The sequence below is a fragment of the Lipophrys pholis genome, assembly GCF_963383615.2.
Source record: "Lipophrys pholis genome assembly, chromosome: 11".
Lineage (NCBI taxonomy): Eukaryota > Metazoa > Chordata > Actinopteri > Blenniiformes > Blenniidae > Lipophrys > Lipophrys pholis.
In genome coordinates, this window is record NC_137631.1 from 27022451 (window position 1) to 27043745 (window position 21295).

General features: G+C 41.4%; 1 protein-coding gene across 2 annotated transcripts in view; it reads right to left on the bottom strand.

Moving 5' to 3' along the window:
- Nucleotides 1-21295, bottom strand: part of btbd11b (BTB (POZ) domain containing 11b) — an 88833-nt gene that overhangs the window by 3245 nt on the left and 64293 nt on the right. Inside the window, exons 3-11 of one of the 2 annotated variants that reach the window (XM_080476102.1) lie at nucleotides 14062-14266; nucleotides 9486-9638; nucleotides 9045-9210; nucleotides 8223-8312; nucleotides 5805-5906; nucleotides 3676-3769; nucleotides 3234-3369; nucleotides 2020-2240; nucleotides 1729-1907 (exon numbers count right to left, since the gene is read on the bottom strand). In XM_080476102.1, the coding sequence (XP_080332228.1) occupies nucleotides 1729-1907; nucleotides 2020-2240; nucleotides 3234-3369; nucleotides 3676-3769; nucleotides 5805-5906; nucleotides 8223-8312; nucleotides 9045-9210; nucleotides 9486-9638; nucleotides 14062-14266 (1346 nt within the window). The remainder of the gene's footprint in view (nucleotides 1-1728; nucleotides 1908-2019; nucleotides 2241-3233; nucleotides 3370-3675; nucleotides 3770-5804; nucleotides 5907-8222; nucleotides 8313-9044; nucleotides 9211-9485; nucleotides 9639-14061; nucleotides 14267-21295) is intronic. The other variant, XM_080476103.1, reaches the window with a different exon arrangement.

Consider the following 21295-nt stretch of genomic DNA (forward strand, 5'->3'; position numbering starts at 1 on the left):
ACCTGTATCTTGAGGTCTTTGGCCCTCATGGGGGTGCAAACAGTGCCAGCGGTCCCCGAGGCCTTTGTGAGGATGAGGGTCATTGGCTCTGGCTATACATCAACCAATACAAGCAACAGGTACTGACACAAAAAAGGCCACAGTGTATGAGTGAGTATGTGGGTGTGTGTGTCCGCAGGGCTGTTTATGTGCTTTATATAAACAAAGGTATATGCACCATGGCATGTTTTTCCCCATAACTACAGTGACAGTAAAAGTTGTCATAAAAAGCCAGGGAAAAGTGGGCGAAACAAAGAGAAGTGGCAGACAAGACATGCTGCACGGCTTTATACCTAATGTAGCCTACCGAGACGATCATGAGCTTAAGTAATGAGACAGCGGCCTGATCTAATGAGCTGCAGCACAGAAGACAAGGGGCACACCATAAATCATTATCATTTTTAGGTCATTGATATTGAGTAGGCCTCCGAGGCTCTGTCAGTCTCCGTGAAGCTGAGGACATGACAGTCGTAAAGACAGTCGTACAAAAAGACAGAGAGGCAGCCACGGCGTGTTTAAAACTAAGAGAAAGAATGAACATGTGGATATTTTAAAGATCAAGGTCAAAATGAAGCTTCCCAACAAAACAGTTACTCTGTGTGGACATAAATCACTGAATTCAGGAGTGATTTTGGATGATACTTGGGGCTGCGCCAGTAGTGACGAATACAAAGGCCCGTTGGCCAAAACGTGTCCGCAAGACGCTCCAATCTGGTCAAACCACCAAGCAAGCGGTAATATATTGAAGAAAACATTTATTTTGACACACAAAGCTCGCTGTGTTCATATGGTCACTTTTTTGTCAATCTGACTGAATTGTTTCTGATTCTGAAGGATCAGATTGTCCAGTTTACATGAACAGTGAACAAAGTAATCAGAACGTCGTCTCAGTTTAAATGCACCAAGATGTGACCTGATAAATTTCAGAGGAAATGAATCATGCTTTGCACTGTGACTTTAACTGTTTGTGACATGTGCACATCTGGCTTTACCTGGAAGCCCAGTGATTACGCTCCCATTAAACAGGTCACTATTGCGAACTGTACGTCCGTCAAGCCTTTTAACCATTTTGAAATCCTTTAAAATGTTTAAAAGAATTGTTGTTTCCCACAGTGACCAGTTCTGCTTTGCTGCCGCCGTTTTTCTCAAAACACCGGGGTGTGTGTACGCGGTCACGTCAAGACGTTAAGGTGAACTGACGTCACAGACGTGTAGTAAAACTCCGACTGTAGGAAGTAACCTGATGAGCCGTTTACACCATCCGATCAAAAACTGGACAACACCACCCCTACAATCTCATCGTGATTTCAATTGGATGGTGCAACTATAATCAGATTGCAGTGTTTATATGGTGCAAGTTTAATTGTTGTTGGCACTTAATTTGATTACTTTTGGTCCACATGACAAGCGAGCTACTTCGTTGCTATCAAAGTAGCCCCAAAGCCATGGTTTCAGGGTGAGTTTGTAAAAAATGTTAAAATTTTGCACCACAAGAATTTCTATATAAATTTTTCAGTTTTGCGAAAATATAGACATTTGCAACACGTCCACTGCACCACAACACAGAAACACTATAAAGTATAAATTTAAAGGGTATTAAGGCACAATATTACTGGTCTGGCCCACTCAAGATGAAATTGGGCTGAATGTGAACTACACTGTGTCTGGCACCCCGGGGCTACGCGGTACCTTGCTGGCTCTGAGGATCTGGAACATGAGAGGCAGGCCATGCGTGATGAGCTCCGCGGTGTACTCCTCTTCCTCGATGCAGCTGAACTCTTTCAGAAGACCTTGGATCAGAGGTCTGCGATGCTGATGGAAACATGTACGCAGCGACTCCAGCCAAGTGTGCAGAGTCCACGGCACCCCTGGGAAAATTAGCACATCTTTTGGACTACGTACAAAGACGACGTGTGCAAAACATACACGAAAACTGTATCACAGGATGAGATGCTGAAGAATGAGTTTTCACAAACCCACCTAAGCTCCGTATGTCGATGGTGATGTCCACGTGTCCGTGTTCAGAGCTGTGGTACATGGCTTCTTTCAGGGCTTTGAGTTTAGCTTTTCCGGTTCGGATCAGGTCCATCTGAGATGAACTTCTGCCTTCCAGCTCTGTACCTTCTGCAAGAATTTCTTCCAAAGACAACACGTCTCCTTTCCCTTTCTCTGTGTGAGACAGCAGCTTACGAAACACATTTCTGCACAAACAAAAAAAAGCACGACGACAGAGAAGAGTCTTTTTACTTCATACTGCATTACTCTTCATCAAATATGAACTGGTGGTTTCTGCCTTGCATCATAAGAGTCAGCCAAAGATGAAAAGAATTCAATGCATTTGAAATGCAGATGACAGATATTGACTTGCAGTCTTTTCTGGTTTTCATTAATCAGTATTGTTTTAATCAGAAAGTATGGTTGGATAAAGACAAGTGCAGTGTCTATATATAAAACAGAATAACTCTAACCCTTCCAAAAAAAGCTTTACCTTGAACATAAACACGAGTTATCATGCAGTGGCGATTAAGCTCACTTATAAATGGTTGGGGATTATGTTACAAGTGTTTGTAAGCTCAGTTCTCAAGTCATACAAGATCAGTGTCACATATTCAAAAGGGGGAGAATAAATCAAATTAAGTGGAAGTTAGACAACAATCAGAAACCCAAATACAAGACCAACTGAAAACAAAATATTGTTTAAATACATCTGGATAACTGATACAAAGGAAACATGCTGAAATGATGAACACTTGTCACACATGAACAAATACTCTGCGACAACCTGCAACATACTGAATATGAATCAAATAAGATTAAAGGCCTTTGAAGAGGAACAACAGAGAGACACGATGAGGAGAAGCCATGCAGTAAAAAATAATAACACAAATCAATTCAACAGCTCAAGAGCCAATTTCATGGACATGCTCTGTCGAGTTTGTGTTTGTACATAAATACGATTAAATGCTGAATCCACAGTCTGAGCTGAGCCAGATTGTGTATTTTCAGTCTGCGCACTCATAAGCGTGTGCTGATGATCTAGCACAAATACGTACACGTGTGTGTGTGTGTGTGTGTGTGTGTGTGTGTGTGTGTGTGTGTGTGTGTGTGTGTGTGTGTGTGTGTGTGTGTGTGTGTGTGTGTGTGTGTGTGTGTGTGTGTGTGTGTGTGTGTGTGTGTGTGTGTGTGTTACCTACCTGTGTCCATGAGCTGCTGCCAGGCTGTAGGAGTTCATGTCTCCCTGTGGCGCGGTGGAGATTCCGTTACGGAACATGGTTCCCACCATGGGGTCGGCCCCTCGCTCAAGCAGCAAACTCACCAGTTCAAAGTTCCCTGCACATTTAAAAAAATAAAAAAAATAAAAAATGCCTGTCAGAGTTTATTCACACACAACAAGATTAAACCAGAGAGAAAGTTGATAGTAAAGCTCGAGTCTCCTTATTTATTCTGCATTCACGCCACGATTTGTCTTTATTTTCCCAGAACAAATAAGCCTCCAAACTCAGTTTGCTCAGTCAGCGATCATGCTGACAGTCAGGTGTTGTTATCAGCTGGTTATAGATGAGCAGCTGCTGCTGCTGCTGCTGCTGCTGCCAGACAGGAGGCAGACGATGGGTGTCCTGCTGTGTCTCTGTATACCTGCAGCGGCTGCCAGCTGCAGCGGGGTCTCCGTGTAGTTCTCCAGCCCGTCCTGCAGGGAACCTTCCACGTTGGCTTTGGCATCCAGCAGCAGCTGCAGGTGGAGACAAAGGTGAGCGTGACAGGCAAAGAGGGATAGGCTTATTAGAAGAAGAAGAAGAAGAAGAAGAAGAAAGCCTGATTTGATAGCCGGTTTGATGATTCAAGTATTTCTCATACTGTGTGAACTTTTCCTGTATTTCATTTGAAGCGCTGTGGCACTTCAAAAAAATATAACTTCCTGTGTGCGTCCAATTATTGATTGATTCAAAGTGTAGGAGGATGCCCCCCCCCCCCCCCCCCCTCCCCCGACAGAGCTTGAACAACATTCGACTGCTTTCACAAGTTTTTTACTGAATAGAGATATTATTCAACAGTTGAAATCCTTACATAATAAATTGTATAGTATAATTCTTGTCGAGCTAATTCTAATTAGAAATCTCCATTTAGTCTTTTTATATAGTGTGCAGTTGTCGTTAACTGTGGAATTTAATAATTTCTTATTTGTATCCTAATAAATTCAGTATTGTAAATGTGTTTTAAGCTACCTAGCGCCCCCACAGGAGACACATGTCGTAGATTTTGAAACGTGCTACCCGATAAGATGGGTTTTTTAAAAGGGAATTAAAAGCCGAGAAATATATATGATTCAAAACATTTCTATTTATCAAAATTTGTAAAAACAACCGATACAAATAATAAGAATACGTCGAAAAATTTGTCAGCGCTCAGATGGGCCAAAATCTTTCAGTAACAGATAGTAACTCTAAATGCTCTTCCTAAAGGTCAAACACGACCACAAAAAGTTCCATACATGCATAATTGCACATCTGCCTCGCTGTGCTTTAAAAGTTATTTGTCCTGCCAGTCGAAGCAGAAGTCTGTTTGATTTAAAGCCACTCTGTTTACACTTTATCTCCACACTTCCAGTGGCATAAAACAAGCCCGGCGGCTTCAGTCAAACCTGCGGCTCCGGGCCCAAACTCTGCTTTAGTACAGCCCGAAGGCGTGAAAGATTTATCCCCTGACAGACACTTTCATGGAGATGCCAGTAAAGGTTGTTTGATTCCTTCTTCAATGGTTTTTGAGCACCTCGTCCCAAACAGGCAAACCACAGAGATGAGAAAACTTTTTTTTCTTTACATATGCAACACTTGTTTTTCCCACTTGAACCAGTTCAAGGGTGTAGAATAATGCTGGAAGAACTCATCTCCTATCTGGGGTCACATCCCGAAAAAAGATTCTTCAGTCTTTGATCTATTTTTAATAAAGCAGTGCTGCAGAATGTATTGCACGCAGGAACCCTTTTTCTTTGCTATCGTTTTTGCTTTTCATCGTGAACATTACCTCCAGAAACACCTGTAATCAGGCAAAATAAATGCCAATTTAAGCCTATTAATTTGAGATTTTTTTTTCTTCCCAACATTTAACATAAACATTACATTGGTAGATGATTCATTCACCATAAAGAGGGTCAGCTCTATCCCGGGGCAATGTTCTTTAAAACTCTCATAGCATCTATTCGGATGAATTTGTATTCATAGTTAATATCTTGAAAAATTGAGCACAGTGTGATTTCATATTTAATGTTAGATACATTACATTACGTGATTCGATTTTGCGCTACAATTCTTAATTTCATTGGTTTTTTTACCTGATGACCTGACAGTCCAAATTGTGGCGTCATGGAGTTTCAAGCTCTGTCCATTAGAATTTAATGATTCTGCATTTAATGGGTGGATCAGTCAGAGGGCAAACTGAATTAGTTCAATGTGTTCGATAACAATTAGGCTGCACTGTTTCCACTTTTCACTCACTGACTTTTCTCTACTGTGTAAACAGAAAGAAGCCAAGAGCTACATGTGATTTGGTAAATTGAGCATCAATCATCCACCAGAAAAAAAAAAAAAAAAAACACCACAGTATTTTTCCAAGCATTAAAAGAGGAGAAAACTTGCAGAAGATCACCAATAGCAACATCACCACCGGGAAGCTTTGACGAGAAAAATGGCAATGATGGACCAACCATGAGCTGAAGCACAACAAGAGGTCACGATGAGAGAGTCACAGGTGAGAGGAGACGTCACTACCTGCACCACAGGCACATGTCCGTGTAACACAGCGAAAGTGAGGGGCGTCGCCTGCCGCGTTTCGGGAAAGACTGAGGGGTGCTTGTGCACTGAGTTTGGCACCTGGGGAAGGGACACAGGTGGGTGGGTTGGGTAGTTGGGAGGGACAAAGGTAAGGGAGAGAGATATGAAGCCATTAAAAAGTACTACATGGCCAGTGGAGCACAAGACAAGCAGCTGCGGGGAGCAGACGGGGGTTGGGGTGGGGGTGGGGGGACAGGAAGCTCTTACAGGAGAAACTGGAGTAATTAACCAGGAACCCAGGGGCTGCAGAGAACAACCTGCCAACTTGTTTGCTTTCTATCTGTCAACCAAGGCCTTGTCCTAATGGTTTCACTCGGATCTTTTCAGCCTCCGCTGTGGGTTAGTTCCTCTGACTGGGCAGTGAGTCGACGTCCGAGACTCGTGTCTCTGGCCCGGCTAACAGAACGGACGCATGAGACACGGCAACAAGCTCAAAACACAAAGGCACGTTTTTGCAATCGGGCTGGTGTGATTAAAAAAGGATGCCGGGAGAGGAAAGACACATACGCATTTATATAGTAATTTGCTGACAAATATTGAATTTGCTGCACAAAGCAGGGACCAGTGAAGTATATAAGGATGCACATTTTTAACAGGAGAGGAGGTGCAAACGTTGCATTTGTGTGGAGTGAAGCACTCAAACGCTCAAAAATAGCTTTCTTAACTCTTGATTGTTGCAACTCTTATTCTGACTGCAAAACAGAAGATGAACATAGTTCTCTTCTGTAACAACGACTTGTCTAGAGCGATTATTATCACACAGACAAATACAAATCTGTAGGGGCAAACTTACATAACAGCTGCCATGAGCAGCAGAAGCAGAAGAAAAAAAAAAAGCTTCTGTTTATATTTTAAAGTGTGTCTCATCCATTATTGCAGCAGCAGAAGCTACACTGCAGCTGATGTGAGATGCACAGCTTTGTATGGTAAAGTGGAACGCATTGCCTTGGACGTTCTCCAGTCGTTTATCCTGCTTCACTGATTGATAGATGCTGAATAGTCAAATTTTATTGGAACTCACAATAACAAAAACTGCATTTAATGGAATCCAATTACATTCCATTCAAGCATAATATCATATTGCAATGGGTCTGCATTTCCATACGTGACTTTCTGAAGTAAAAAGCACAGTGAAGTTAGATTTATGATAAAAATCATCTTAAATAAACTGAACACCTGGCTATATTCCGGGAATATGTGTTTGTTAAGGCCGCCACCCTCGACTCGGTGGTAATGTTCTATTAATTTCATTATTCTGGCCAGAAGCAAAGGCCGTCCCACCTTTGGTCACTCCTCGTTTTAGTTTTCCACTGCAAATAAACTGCAATCATCTGCAAAAATAAAAACGAGGCTTGCTGAGTGTTCCCAGAGTCAGGAGAAACAAGGTGAAGCAGCTTTTAGTTCCTACCCAGGTGAGGACCTGTGGAGCAAACTTCCTGAACACCTGAGGACTGCATTACTTCTACTCAAAGCTTTTATTCACCCGTTTATTAACATTTCTTACTTCCTACTGTTTCCTTACTTGATATTTCCGTTCATTATATTTCTATTACATTCACGCTCTATAAAGCACCGTGAATTGCTTTTTGTCTGAACGATGCCATATAAATAAACTTTTCTTGCTTTCCCCTAATTAATTAGCATAACAGCTTCACGACTGGATGCAGAATATTGCAGCAGTGAATACTTATGTTTGGAATAAATGTCTTTCATTGTATTCTCTTGTTCCTGTTAGTTTTCCTTTTTCTTTATTTATGTTTAAATACCAGCAAAACCCATTGTTTATTGGTACCTGAGTCCTACAGTAAAATTACACTGTAAACATTGAGATATATTTTATATATTTATATATAGATACATATACATATTCAGCCACACCAATAATCAAACACTTTTTAAAAGCACTAAAGGAAATCAGAAAGCGAGTCTTTAAATCTCGGTTGGCAGCACTTTGTGTTTTGTCTCGTGGCCATGAGTGCAGTAGACTGCAAATCAATTCTGACACAATGGCTGATGGGACATGTTGTTGCCGAGGTGACTAATGAAGAGCAGGATCATGAGGCCTTAACTCAGGGACTTCACTGACCTCAGCGTCTCATGATCCTCACATGAAACATAATGGCGGATGGGCGAGGACAAGAGGAGATGAGTGAAGACACGACGGGGGGTTTTCACCAGCAGTACGCAAACAAATGTTAATCAAATACACAAACTGTTCTAAACTATTTCTTTAAATTAAAAAAAAAAAGAACGTTTTAGCTGTAACACTTAATACAAAGACTGCTGATAAAATGTAAAAAAAAGCTTTAATTTTCTCCCTAATAGCATCAGAAAACATGTTTCAAAACAACTGACCTCACTGTTGATATCTGCTCCTGCGTCCAGCAGCATCTGTACCATGGCCTCATCGCCACGGACACAGGCGTACATCAACGGGGTCATCCCCTACACAAACACAAACGAATGGAGGGAAAGAAATCAAATAATAAAAATAAAAAAAAGACACAAAATCTTCCTTCAGGTCAATGTTTAAAACACATTTTAAGATTCGAATCCGGGAGTGCAATGTTTACATTCAGCCTCCAAGCAAAGTGAAAAGTTTAATTCATGCTTTTTTAAAAATTCTATATGTTGACATAGCCGGTTGAATTTTTGTTCTGCTCTAAACTGAACTCTTGACAGCTCTACTTCGGGATCTTTCGGCTTTGATGAGAAATATTCTGCTATTGATCAATTTTTAACAGGCTACCCCGGGGGCCATCTGGGACACCAGCAGAGGCTGTTTGACGTGAACACGCAGCACAAGACTCCACGTTTCAAAGTTTCTGCTCAGATCCCCCCCCCCCCCCCCCCCCCATGGAGAGGTATGAGTTACACTTGCAGTATCCCCTCTAATGATTTACAGTACTTGGAGTGGTAGTCATGATATGATGCACTGCCACTTGGCAGGAAAGCTGCAGGACAAAATACACCAGAATGAGATTCAATATGTATGACTGCCGCCTTGGCTGCTCACAAGTCAGCGTGGCGCTTAAAGGTGAAGGAGACCTCAGTTTACAGAGCAAACATAAGACATGTTCTTCCACGGGCTGTGTTGGTGTGCGTTTGTCTTGAAGCGTGCATCGGGGTAAGTGTGCCTGGATGTGCATTATTGAAGATGTTGACTGTCTCTCTAACCTGCTCACTCGTGCTGTTGATGCCATCCGGCCCGAGCAGGTTGACAGCCTGCTTCACCAGGTCCGTGCGTCCACAGCTGAGCATACGGAAGCCCAAGTCCTGCAGGAACTTTGCCTCGGTTGAAGCAGCATCCAGTTTCCTCGAGGCACAGAAGCAGTCATCCGTTCTGAAGGGCAAACCACAGAAAGTGATTCACAGTGCAGCACAGACTCCTATGACTGTTTGCAATGCAGCAGATTTTTCTGTCTCCACCAAAACACCCGACTTGCTTTGTTTTGGGTTTTTTTGTTTTTAACACTGCGGGACAGATGAGTGCATGAGAAACATCTCCCCTCACTTTGCACCACTGTTTGTTTGTGGGTTCAGACGAGGAGGTTGGGCACACGAATACACACACACAATGTGCAGCCTGAAAGGCAAACACACTCCTCGCAGCCGTACCGTAGCTGGCGAGGCTCACAGTCCACTCCAGGCAGCAGCAGCCTGGCAGCCTGCCGAACATCATCACTGTCCACCGAAAAGCTGCGTCTGTGTTCTGTGTGAACCACGGCCACACGCACCCACTCCATCAGGGGGGGCAGCACCAGGAACGGCCTGCAGGGGGAGATAGAGACACATGCTGTAGTAACCGCCACACACAGGGAACTGCTGTCAGATTCAAGGCACTTGCAAGGAAAATCCACCCAATACAGGATTTGCGCATGTTATTTCTGAGATATTGCGAAGTGGAGCAGATGTTTGAGAACAGAATGAACTTGGTCTGAATAACGAAATCAAAGATGTATGAAACGGAGGGTTCATTTGAGAGAGCTGTAACAAGTACAGATTAGAAAATCACTACAAAAACTGAAAAACGAAATATGTTTTTAATCCAGTCGGATCTGTTATATATAACTAATTCCAATAAAAAGCAGTCTTATAGTCTTTTATTGGCTAAGGCTCATCTGATAAGAAAAACATGAATCTATACAGCACGACACTAACAAAATCTATAACCTGCTCTGCAGAATATATATGTTTCATATAGCTAATAGTAACATATAATGCAATATCAGTTATAGTAATTACAAGTATCATTCCGATTTTTGTTATGTTGTTTAAATCATATTCGCATTAAACTATAAGGTCCTGTAAATGTACATATTTTTCTATGTGAATATAAAGCTTTGAAATACAGCAAGGCAACATGCAGTATTGCTGTTTTTACAGCAACGATACAGTCAAGATCAGACCGAAGCATGAAACGTTGCACATTGTCGATCCGGACGAGTGCTGTCATTGAGAAGCATGTAAAAGCATGGCTGCTGTTTAAGGCTGAACTCGGTGGCACAGAGGAAATCACAGTCTAAGCTGGATTATCAAGTGAGCAAGGCAGGCCGGGAACCTAGACCCCCGGGGGCCAAACTATCACAGGCTTACTAAATATCATTTGTGCCTGCATAATTAGATTTAGTTCACATTTGTTACAAATTTGCACTACATGCAAGGGCTTCCCCATTCTGACTGAAAGACTGGAGTTGTTCGAATGCATACAGTGACCTCTTGTTTTGAAGCTGTATTGAAAACAAATAGGCTTCCATCAATTGTTTTAGGATAAACATCCGTTTTTAGGTGGGTGGTAATTTTCATTTAAAAAAAAAAATCCCCTTAAAACAACTCTATAAGTTGCACGTTTGTGTTATCCACCATAGTGTGAAAAACATTTTCTTCATTAGCTGCTTGGCAACTCATCGTTGTTCCCTCAAGCTCTATTTTTGATGGTAAATAAGCAAAATACAATAACTCTTCCAGATTGAAGGAATTAAAAATGCTCCGTCTCATCCCACAGTCACAGGATCCATATGCATGATGTTAGATTCTGACCTTCTTTGCTGCAGTGACTACACTCTTTCTTCACTAAAAACAATAAACCGTCATAAAAACAATATGCAAAGCCTAACTAGCAATCTCCTCTTTATGGATATAGGATGTGTGGAGATATTCACAAGAGTTGGTTATGTAATGCAATGAGACCAGTGATGCTTTACAGCAGCTGGTGAAGCATATGCAACACGGAGACTGACACAAAACAACGTAATTCAGATGTAACAGTTAAAAACAAACCCAACATAAAAGATAGTATAGAAAATAAGATGCACTCTTTTTTCTCTTTGCCTTTTTATGATCAAATGCACCAGTGTCCAAATATTTAGCAATTACAGTTGGGCTTGTTAAAGTAAGATCAAAAAAAAAGAAAAGAAAAGACTAAATAAACAGATCATGTGTTTTGTATGAGTCGTCACGTTCTGCATGATGTGCTGTGTATACTTGATTAAACTCGGGCGGTTCTCTTGGGATTTACAGATCAATACGTCAGAAGGATGTTTCAAAGCCTGGACTGTCCTTGACACAGACTTTACTCACATCTGCCACTCATTTTGAATCAGCCGCTCGTCACTGCTGGTCTGAGCTGACGGAGAAGTCTTTTAACCGCAGTTTGATATGCTAAGAAATGCAAACCCCTTTTCAATGTCTCGCTCGCTTCAAACGAGCCTGACCTGCAGCCACGTGACGTTATTGGTTCCACAGACTCCATTAAAGCAGCTCCCAACACCTAATCAAGACGCAGCGGACGCATAATGACAGTTGGTTTCCTTCACGAGCCCAGTGGAAACTCCAGTTCACGAGCAGTTCAAGGTCTCTCTGTTTCCATACGTTCTCTTTTAAGAGCAGCTATTAAGCACAGACATTCATGCAGGGAGGCTGTTCCACTTGTAGGGCTTTCCCAAAAGCTTTGGCTCTTGCAACGCGCTTACGTCTGACTTAAACAAACACGGTAACAGTGAGGCGGGACTCGAATGGAGATTGGAGCTAAAGCAGGCAGGAGCTGGACGCCCGGGACACGCATTAGCTGATAAATTACACGGCTGCAGGTGATAAAGCTGGAGCCCGAGAGGTGGGCTGCCCAGGCTCAGCTGTCAGCCACGCTTCCCACAAGCTGACGGGGGATTTCACCAAAAACGTTGGAAACACTGAACACACAGCAGTTGAAATTACAAAAACAAAGAGGTCATACAGATTTGGTTTACTGAGAAGAAAACAGTAGAAGTAGTGCTTTTCTTGGGAAAACAACGAAATGTTAAAAAAAAAAAAGAAAAAACTGAAGGATTGAGAGAAATTAACAACATGGAAACATCAGCTAATCCTTGTTTCATTCACTCTTAAGAGAGTCTTACAGCTGCAGGCTGATAATATCCCACGATGGTCAGAAGTGGAAATGATCAATAACAACATGCCTCATGCTGCAAAAGCATCTTCGCGTCATTCCTAAGGTCGACCAGAGGACTCGACTAAGTGGCCAATGAATTTACAATTCAGTTTTATAAAGCTGTGCCGTCCATCCAGAGGAAAACATCTGGTGTGCCATTTCAGAGCTGTGCAAAGAGAGGAAGGGATGTAATAAAGGTGCACAGCTGCAGCAGGGTGATTTCTGCCTTTCTGTCGCAAAGCTGGAAGCTGAGGTGATGCCGGGAGTGTAAACTGTACACAGCTGAGAGCAGTTCCCTCTCATCATACACACTTATCTGTGTGAACATTAAAAATGCAATATTTTCTCACTCTCATTGCACAAAATGACGCAAAAGTGTTGAAGGTATTAGTGAATATGAGCTGCTTTCAAAAATTCTCTCCAGATAAAACTACAAAATATCACTTTTTGATTCCGATAAGATTCAACATCAAGAACTCTTTAACTGACTGAGTGGGTTCTGTATAAACTGGATAGATCCAGGCGGGCTATGGGTGGAGGTACAACAATCATCTACAAAGGTCGACAAAGGTCAAAGGTGGATCGCATTTCAACACATAAAACACTCTTGTTTTTTAGTTTCAGACCCTAAATCAGGAGTGTCAAACATAAAGCGGCTCCAATCCGGCCAAACCACAAAGCAAATTGTACAAATTTAGAAGAGAACATTGATTTTCGTTTTTTCGAAACAAATTTCACAACACAGCAGAGACCCTGAGTTCATTGTGAGCAAACTAGCATATTAGCCTCAAAGCATGTCAGTTTGTAAAAACATGTGTAATGCGACATTTTTGTATTTTTTTTCATTTCACTGGATTTTACACCCAAAAGTATCTTTAAAATTGGCTTGATGTAGAGATTGTCGTAATTTCAATCGTAACTGTTTCACAAAAATATAGACATTTTCATCACGTATACTCTGCACCGCAACAAAGGAAAACTTTGAAATTTAAAGGTTATCATATAGCACTGTTTTACCAGTTTCACACACACATTGTTCATCTCATGAGGTCAAACATCCACACAACTGTTCGACTTCATCTACTTCTTCTCTCCCCTGGTAGCAGCACGTCTTTAAGAAGCATTAAGATCTAAGATGACTTTGTGGAGACCTGTGAATTCAGGCTTTAATGATCATTTTAACACCAAACCAGTTCTGAGACAGACCACAATAATATCAATTATAGCTGCTTCAAGTGGTACAATGTGTATAATCTAGCTGTAATCAGACCAGTTTGTCATTATTTTGACAAAATCAGTGCAATTTATATTTTAAATTCAGTGTCCAAAAAGTGATGTTATTCTAATTCACTAAATCACAACACATAGAATGTAATTCGTCTCTTAATATTCTCCGGCTTCCCTGCCCTGTCTCTAACATTCAGCAAAAAGCCTTTTTTCTGCCCATGATGTAGTCCTTCGAAAATGACTCACACAATACACAATCGTTTCCTTTTTTTTTTTTTTTTTTTTTTTAAGAACACGTAATTTCCGAGAACAGCTGGAATCTGTAAAAGCAAAAGTGACTCAAACGAGAGAGCACAGAGCATTATTGTTCTGTTTCTCACACACAAATTAGTGTCCTGATGGCACGGCGCAAGTTTAATAATTGGATGTCATTGGTGTACAGAAAGTACTTTGAGCTGCATTTCTGGGATTTATTGTCGGAAACATAGAAACTGCTTCGGCTACGTCGGTGCTTGTGTCTCCACCCATGTGTTTGCATCTCACCTCTCCGTTTGCAAGGTAACCTTGGAGGGCTCCACATTGGGGTTCTCCCACTCCATCTGAGGGCAGTGCATGAAGTAGCACAGCGTGTAGATCGCTTCGGGCGCCCAGTGAATCATGCTGCTCTTCTGGTGAATCGGCGTCCCGTTGCTCTGGTTCTTCATATACAGCGGCTGTAGGTGGTGCATGGCTCGGGACACTAAATCACCTACACAATCACACACACAAAAACACAGCGAGAGAATAATTCACAGGCACATTCTGGGAGGACAGCTGGGAATACTTTGAGTGCCTGGCCTTTAAAAAAAGACACCAGGGACTCATCCTGATTCCTCCTGGCCCCCTTAAGAGTGTACTCTGTCAGGGGAAATCGAGAGTTTCCGTGCAGCACAATCAAGAGGAAGACAGGGTTCATACCAGTCCGCTCTGTGCAGCTCACAGGGGCGAGAACAGGGGAATAAGCATGCACAGGACTGCACTGGGTGAAGAATAAATATTTATGGGAAAACATTAGCTACTCCAAGCTATTTCCTCGGCATAATTTGCCAGTACTTTAAGGTCATCCGGTTGGACTTCAAAAATCAAAGCTGGAGAGAGCTAATGAAAACATGAAATCTTTTTTTCTCCCATAAAAACTCTTCCTGAAAAAAAGCATGTCCAGCCTATTTTTTTTTTTTTTTTTTTTTCCCCTAATTACGTTTGGGATTTGACAAATAGACTTTTTTTTTGCAGCAAACTGAGGAAATCAGCAATTGAGAGATGTCTTGTACGTTTCACAAAGAGCTTTCATGCCTATCCCACTTTTATTATTGAGCATGTTTGAGTGCATTATTGCAATGTGGACTCAAACCCCATTTCACAGACTCCTGTCAGGTTTCAGCCACTTCCACTTCCTGTCTGGACCCACTGTGCTACAAGAGGATGTAATGAAATTCTGATGTGGGGAGGATCTAAAAACCACTGTGACATATTGTTTTGGCCTGTTTGAATAGTCAAGGCCAAAAATAAGCCTAATAGAGCATGATGGCTGTGTGCTCTAAATGGACTATAAATGTATGTGCGCCGATGCAATGCGGGACGGGAACAAACAGTCATTCCCGTGAACAAAAGGGTTTGTTTAGCATCAAAATTGCACTATTTGGCGCTTGCCAAGACTTCATTTAGCCTTGACAATGTGAGAGGCGAGTGTGAAAAGGATGCCTGAATGAGAGAAGAGCATTCATGCAATAAAACAGTCAATCTCCCAACTGTCCTTTGGGAACATTGGTGCTATGCTGATAGAGGAATGTGTTGGACATCAGCTTGTGATGCAATGAGCAGAAGATATCACGGCATGAACGTTCGCCACAAACGAGAATTTGCCGCCTCTCTGGGTCGCTACCTGTTACTTCTGCTCCCTCCTTCTTTTAATTGTCTTCTTAATCTTGTAACCGCGTCCCAAGGTTTGGTAAGGAGAGCAGAGGGGGTCAGCATCAGCCAGCTCTCATGTCTTATTTATGCTGTGACATTTCCTGCGCTGGCAGAGGATGCTGGAAGAGTGAGTGCCACAGTGGGGGAGCAGCAGCATCTCAATGCATAACGTTAGATGACCGCCACTCTTTCGGCAGGTGTGCTCAGAAATGAGTCTCGTAAAAAGGATTAACTCGTTTCTTTCAATGGCCGCATACCAGCACGGCGTACCGATGCACCAAAGCACAGGGAAAATATCTAGAGCTTTTTCATTAGAAGATTACAAGCTTTTAATCAATACTCCATCCTGGGTGATTAACCGTAACAGGAGGAGAAGAGGTGGAGGACACACAGCTGACCAGGTAACTCGATGCTGTCTTTCTCTACAAGCTGAAAAAGAAAAATCACACAAATGTGCCACTTTCAAAAGTATAGTGGCACCGCTTCGATTCACAAGGGCTTTTTTTCTTTCTTCTTTTTTTATGAGAGTTGGCACCTTTAAGGTCAGTAAATGACTATGCAGAACCCACATAACATCCAAACCGCTCATTATTTCAGATTGTGAAGGCTTTTCAATGTTTAATGGCAAGAGAGGAAGTACGGTCTTTGAAAAAAAAAGTCGAAATCAACTCTGATTTCTGATGGAACAATTATATCCGAGCCTTTCTGTGGAAACAAATACACAGTAACCAGCCTTTCTGTGGATATTGATAAATGGATCTTGCTGCACCGTGCAGCTGCAGCCATCACCACAGTCTCTGCATTTCATTTATTTGCTGCTATGCAGCCCTGATTGCATTTAATAGTCGCCTGTGGCAATCCTGACTCTATAAGATGCAAATCTGTTTTTCTTTTGATTAGTTTTGTCCATTAACAAAAAAACAAAACAAGCACAGATATCAGATAACGAAGAGGGCACAGAAAACTGTTTAGAGAGCTTTTAAAATGGGCCTTATTTTTGTTATTGTGAACGAACTCTGCTTTTTAATTCTCACCTCACACATACAGGGCACAGGTACTCAGTGTCTTTACTGAAGTAGAAGTGTAGATACTCGTGTAAAAAATATACATACACTGTATAAACCAAAGTATGTGGAAACGACACCCTGTCACCTAGATATACAGTGGGGCAAAAAAGTATTTAGTCAGCCACCGATTGTGCAAGTTCTCCCACTTAAAATGATGACAGAGGTCTGTAATTTTCATCATAGGTACACTTCAACTGTGAGAGACAGAATGTGAAAAAAAAATCCAGGAATTCACATTGTAGGAATTTTAAAGAATTTATTTGTAAATTATGGTGGAAAATAAGTATTTGGTCACTTCAAACAAGAAAGATCTCTGGCTCTCACAGACCTGTAACTTCTTCTTTAAGAAGCTCTTCTGTCCTCCACTCGTTACCTGTATTATTGGCTCCTGTTTGAACTCGTTATCTGTATAAAAGACGCCTGTCCACAACCTCAAACAGTCAGACTCCAAACTCCACTATGGCCAAGACCAAAGAGCTGTCGAAGGACACCAGGAAAAGAATTGTAGACCTGCACCAGACTGGGAAGAGTGAATCTACAATAGGCAAGCAGCTTGGTGTGAAAAAATCAACTGTGGGAGCAATTATCAGAAAATGGAAGACATACAAGACCACTGATAATCTCCCTCGATCTGGGGCTCCACGCAAGATCTCATCCCGTGGGGTCAAAATGATCATGAGAACGGTGAGCAAAAATCCCAGAACCACACGGGGGGACCTGGTGAATGACCTGCAGAGAGCTGGGACCAAAGTAACAAAGGTTACCATCAGTAACACACTACGCCGACAGGGAATCAAATCCTGCAGTGCCAGACGTGTCCCCCTGCTTAAGCCAGTGCATGTCCAGGCCCGTCTGAAGTTTGCCAGAGAGCACATGGATGATACAGCAGAGGATTGGGAGAATGTCATGTGGTCAGATGAAACCAAAATAGAACTTTTTGGTATAAACACAACTTGTCGTGTTTGGAGGAAGAAGAATACTGAGTTGCATCCCAAGAACACCATACCTACTGTGAAGCATGGGGGTGGAAACATCATGCTTTGGGGCTGTTTTTCTGCTAAGGGGACAGGACGACTGATCCGTGTTAAGGAAAGAATGAATGGGGCCATGTATCGTGAGATTTTGAGCCAAAACCTCCTTCCATCAGTGAGAGCTTTGAAGATGAAACGTGGCTGGGTCTTCCAGCATGACAATGATCCCAAACACACCGCCCGGGCAACGAAGGAGTGGCTCCGGAAGAAGCATCTGAAAGTCCTGGAGTGGCCTAGCCAGTCTCCAGACCTCAACCCCATAGAAAATCTGTGGAGGGAGTTGAAAGTCCGTGTTGCTCGGCGACAGCCCCAAAACATCACTGCTCTCAAGATCTGCATGGAGGAATGGGCCAAAATACCAGCTACTGTGTGTGCAAACCTGGTAAAGACCTATAGTAATCGTTTGACCTCTGTTATTGCCAACAAAGGTTATATTACAAAGTATTGAGTTGAATTTTTGTTATTGACCAAATACTTATTTTCCACCATAATTTACGAATAAATTCCTTAAAATTCCTACAATGTGAATTCCTGGATTTTTTTTTCACATTCTGTCTCTCACAGTTGAAGTGTACCTATGATGAAAATTACAGACCTCTGTCATCATTTTAAGTGGGAGAACTTGCACAATCTGTGGCTGACTAAATACTTTTTTGCCCCACTGTATATAGAAGCAATACTTCTTCCTCCCCCTTTTCAAGTAATCTCTGGATTACTCATTTCGATGAGTTTCTCTTTTTTGTTTTTATTCATTCTGGTAGTTTCTCTTGTTTCTTGTTTTTTTTTTGCACGTTCATAAATAAATAAATAACAAAATATGAAGATCCTTCCAAATTTGTGGTGAAAGTTTAAGGAACGCCCTTTTCGCGACTGCACTCCACAGCACAAAACAAGGTCTATGGTTTGACGCCTGCGCAAGAGCCCCGACCACAACGTCAAAAAGCACCTTTGGGATGAATGCAAACTGATCCTTCTCATCCAACATCAGCCTCACTTCATCACTGCTCAACAGAATGAATGGGCACACATTTCCACAGAAAATGTTGTGGATAGTCTCACAAAAAGAGTCTCGATACCCGGGGTGTCAAACGCATGAGGTTCCAATCCAGCCGCGAACCCACCAAGCAAATCAAAAAAATTTTTATAATAAAACTGCCTTAAGAGTAGCGGACACATCTAGTTACCTCAATGACGTCAAACTAGCCTCGAAGCCATGCTGCCAGGGGGAGTTTGTAAAAACATGCATAATGCAACTGTTTTTTTTGGACATTTGTATTTTGTACCTGAAGGTATCATTAAAATTGGCTTTATGTTGATCATTTTCTGTAATAATTGTTTGGTTTTTGCCAAAATAGAGACATTTTCATCACGTATACTCTGCGCCACAATAAAAAAACAACTTTAAAGTTTATATTCAAAGGTTATTATGGCATTATTTTACTTGTGGCCTCTGAACTGAAATGTGTTTGTCGCTACCTTTGCAAGTTTGTGCAAACTGCTTGACTTTGATTCCAGATTACAACCCAGTCTAGTATCACCTGAGGTGACAATTATCGAAATAAAACACTCTTTCAGGTATCTGTAGTTCTCTTCAGTTTTGGTTTTTTCACTTTAAATTTGAACACAGATGTTCACTTTCTCCTCCAGACGATCGTCTTATGATCTAAGCAACCGTTTGCACCAGTTTTCCATATTGAAGGTCCAGAATTTCAGACTGATCAAGGTGCATCAGTAATGGTTGACTGCAAGAGTTTAAAAAAATATAAGGAGTGTGATTCATAGTGTTATGATTGCCATTGACTGGTGTATCCTGTGCGTGCATGCATTTGTGACAAAATGTGCCTGACATGTACAGGAGCATCCAGACGCATGAGCATCATACCGACAGGGACTGTATGGCGCAGGGCTAAACAAACTCAATTCAAGAAGTAAAGCAAGGAACATGCTCAAAGGCGGGATGGTGTGCGATGGGACTCACAGACCTGCAATGTCACGTATGATAATATGGAGCATGTAAACTTAAAGTTTATAGTTCAGCCTCATTTAAAACCACTCACTGTCACTATTAAATTACCATAAATCCACCTTAAAGCCTTTCAGTCAAAATCTCCCCCACAGAGCAAAACACTGTGATTAACACGTTTCTGACGAGAGGCACAAAAATCTGAGTCATTGTTAAAGCACCAGTTTCAGGAAAGGTTTAAAACAAAAAAAAGAACAAAAATCTATATGCTTTTAGTGCTGCCACAATAAATTATCTTTAAAAGGTACGATTGAGAGCACTGATGGTCATTAACAGCATTTTCTGTTCCTGGCAGAAGCACTTACAGAAAAAAAAAAAGTACAGATTCCTTCACAGTCCACCTGCAGAGTAAAGCAAAAAGATAAAAAAAAAAAACAACAACACATAGTTAAGGTAAAAGCGGAGAGAAAAGAAATCTTAATTTAAATCAATAATCGAAAACAATGCTGTTGCTGGAGTGTTTTCAATCAGCATTGCTGAATACAGAACGACAAAGTAGTCACCGGGGAAATCCAAGCTGGTTCTGAATTATTAATACACATTTAACTATTCTGGTGATAAATCAAACTGGGGATAATGGAATTTGCAAACAATTTAAAATGATTTCAAAAATCATTATAAATATGCAATGATGCCCGGCTCAGTGGACTCAAACATAAAGACCAAAGCACTTATCGTGAATCCAGAATAATAATGAACTTCCAGATGATTTTAATATTAGATGTCTGTTGACACGATGCACTGTAAATTTAGCTGTTGTGACAATATGAGTTGGAAATGTTCTTTACTGGCTCTGATGAAAAAAAAAAAAAAAAAGATTCTATGGACAAAAACACCCTCACATACAGTAAAGCTGAACAATGAAAGACGCAATTTTTACTAAAACATTACTAACATTACACAGAAGAGCTGAAAACAATGTAGATACCACGCCGGACCACTAGTGGGTGCTGTTGTTTTTTTTTGGTAATGAAACCACACACATGCCGGCAGAGAACAATACATTATAAACATTTATAATGGGAGAACGCGGACATTCTAGTGAACAGACGACCAAGTTGGATCATTTTTATGCTGACTGTCAAAATAAAACTACCAAGTCCCAGAAGAATATGGACTGGGAGTCATGACACTATGGAGGCGGCCATGTTTGTTATTGTCTATCTACTTGTGTATGTACAAAATAACGTTTTACTACGGCAGTGGTGCGCATGCGCAGTAGCAGTGCTTCCGCTGTCTAAGAAAGTTGCCAACTGGGAAGTTTTAATTTCCAAATTAAAAAAGATTTCATCCCAGAACAAAATGTACCACTTTATTCGTAGAAATATTTCAATTAGACAGCATTCAAATGTATTTGTTTACAAATCAAAGGTCAAAACGTCTTCCCACTTCTAAGTTATTTGTGAACAAACCATTTGAAAACCTTATGCTGACATGTAGAGCCGAATAAACCAACTTCACCTCAGTCGAGGAAACGATTTCCAGAATCCAATAGCGAAGCAAATGTAGTCAGCCCACTACAAAATACAGCGTACTTTCCATCATAATATTTTCTATTAGAAGCCGTATTTGTGTAGCGATTAGAGGATTGTTCACCTTTTCTTTTTCTTTTTTTCTGGTCTTGTGAACGCTCCCAGGCAGGAAATGGGTGCTGCCTGAATGTTTAGTGCCATAAATCTTTTAAATACAAAAAAAAGTGAGTGAAC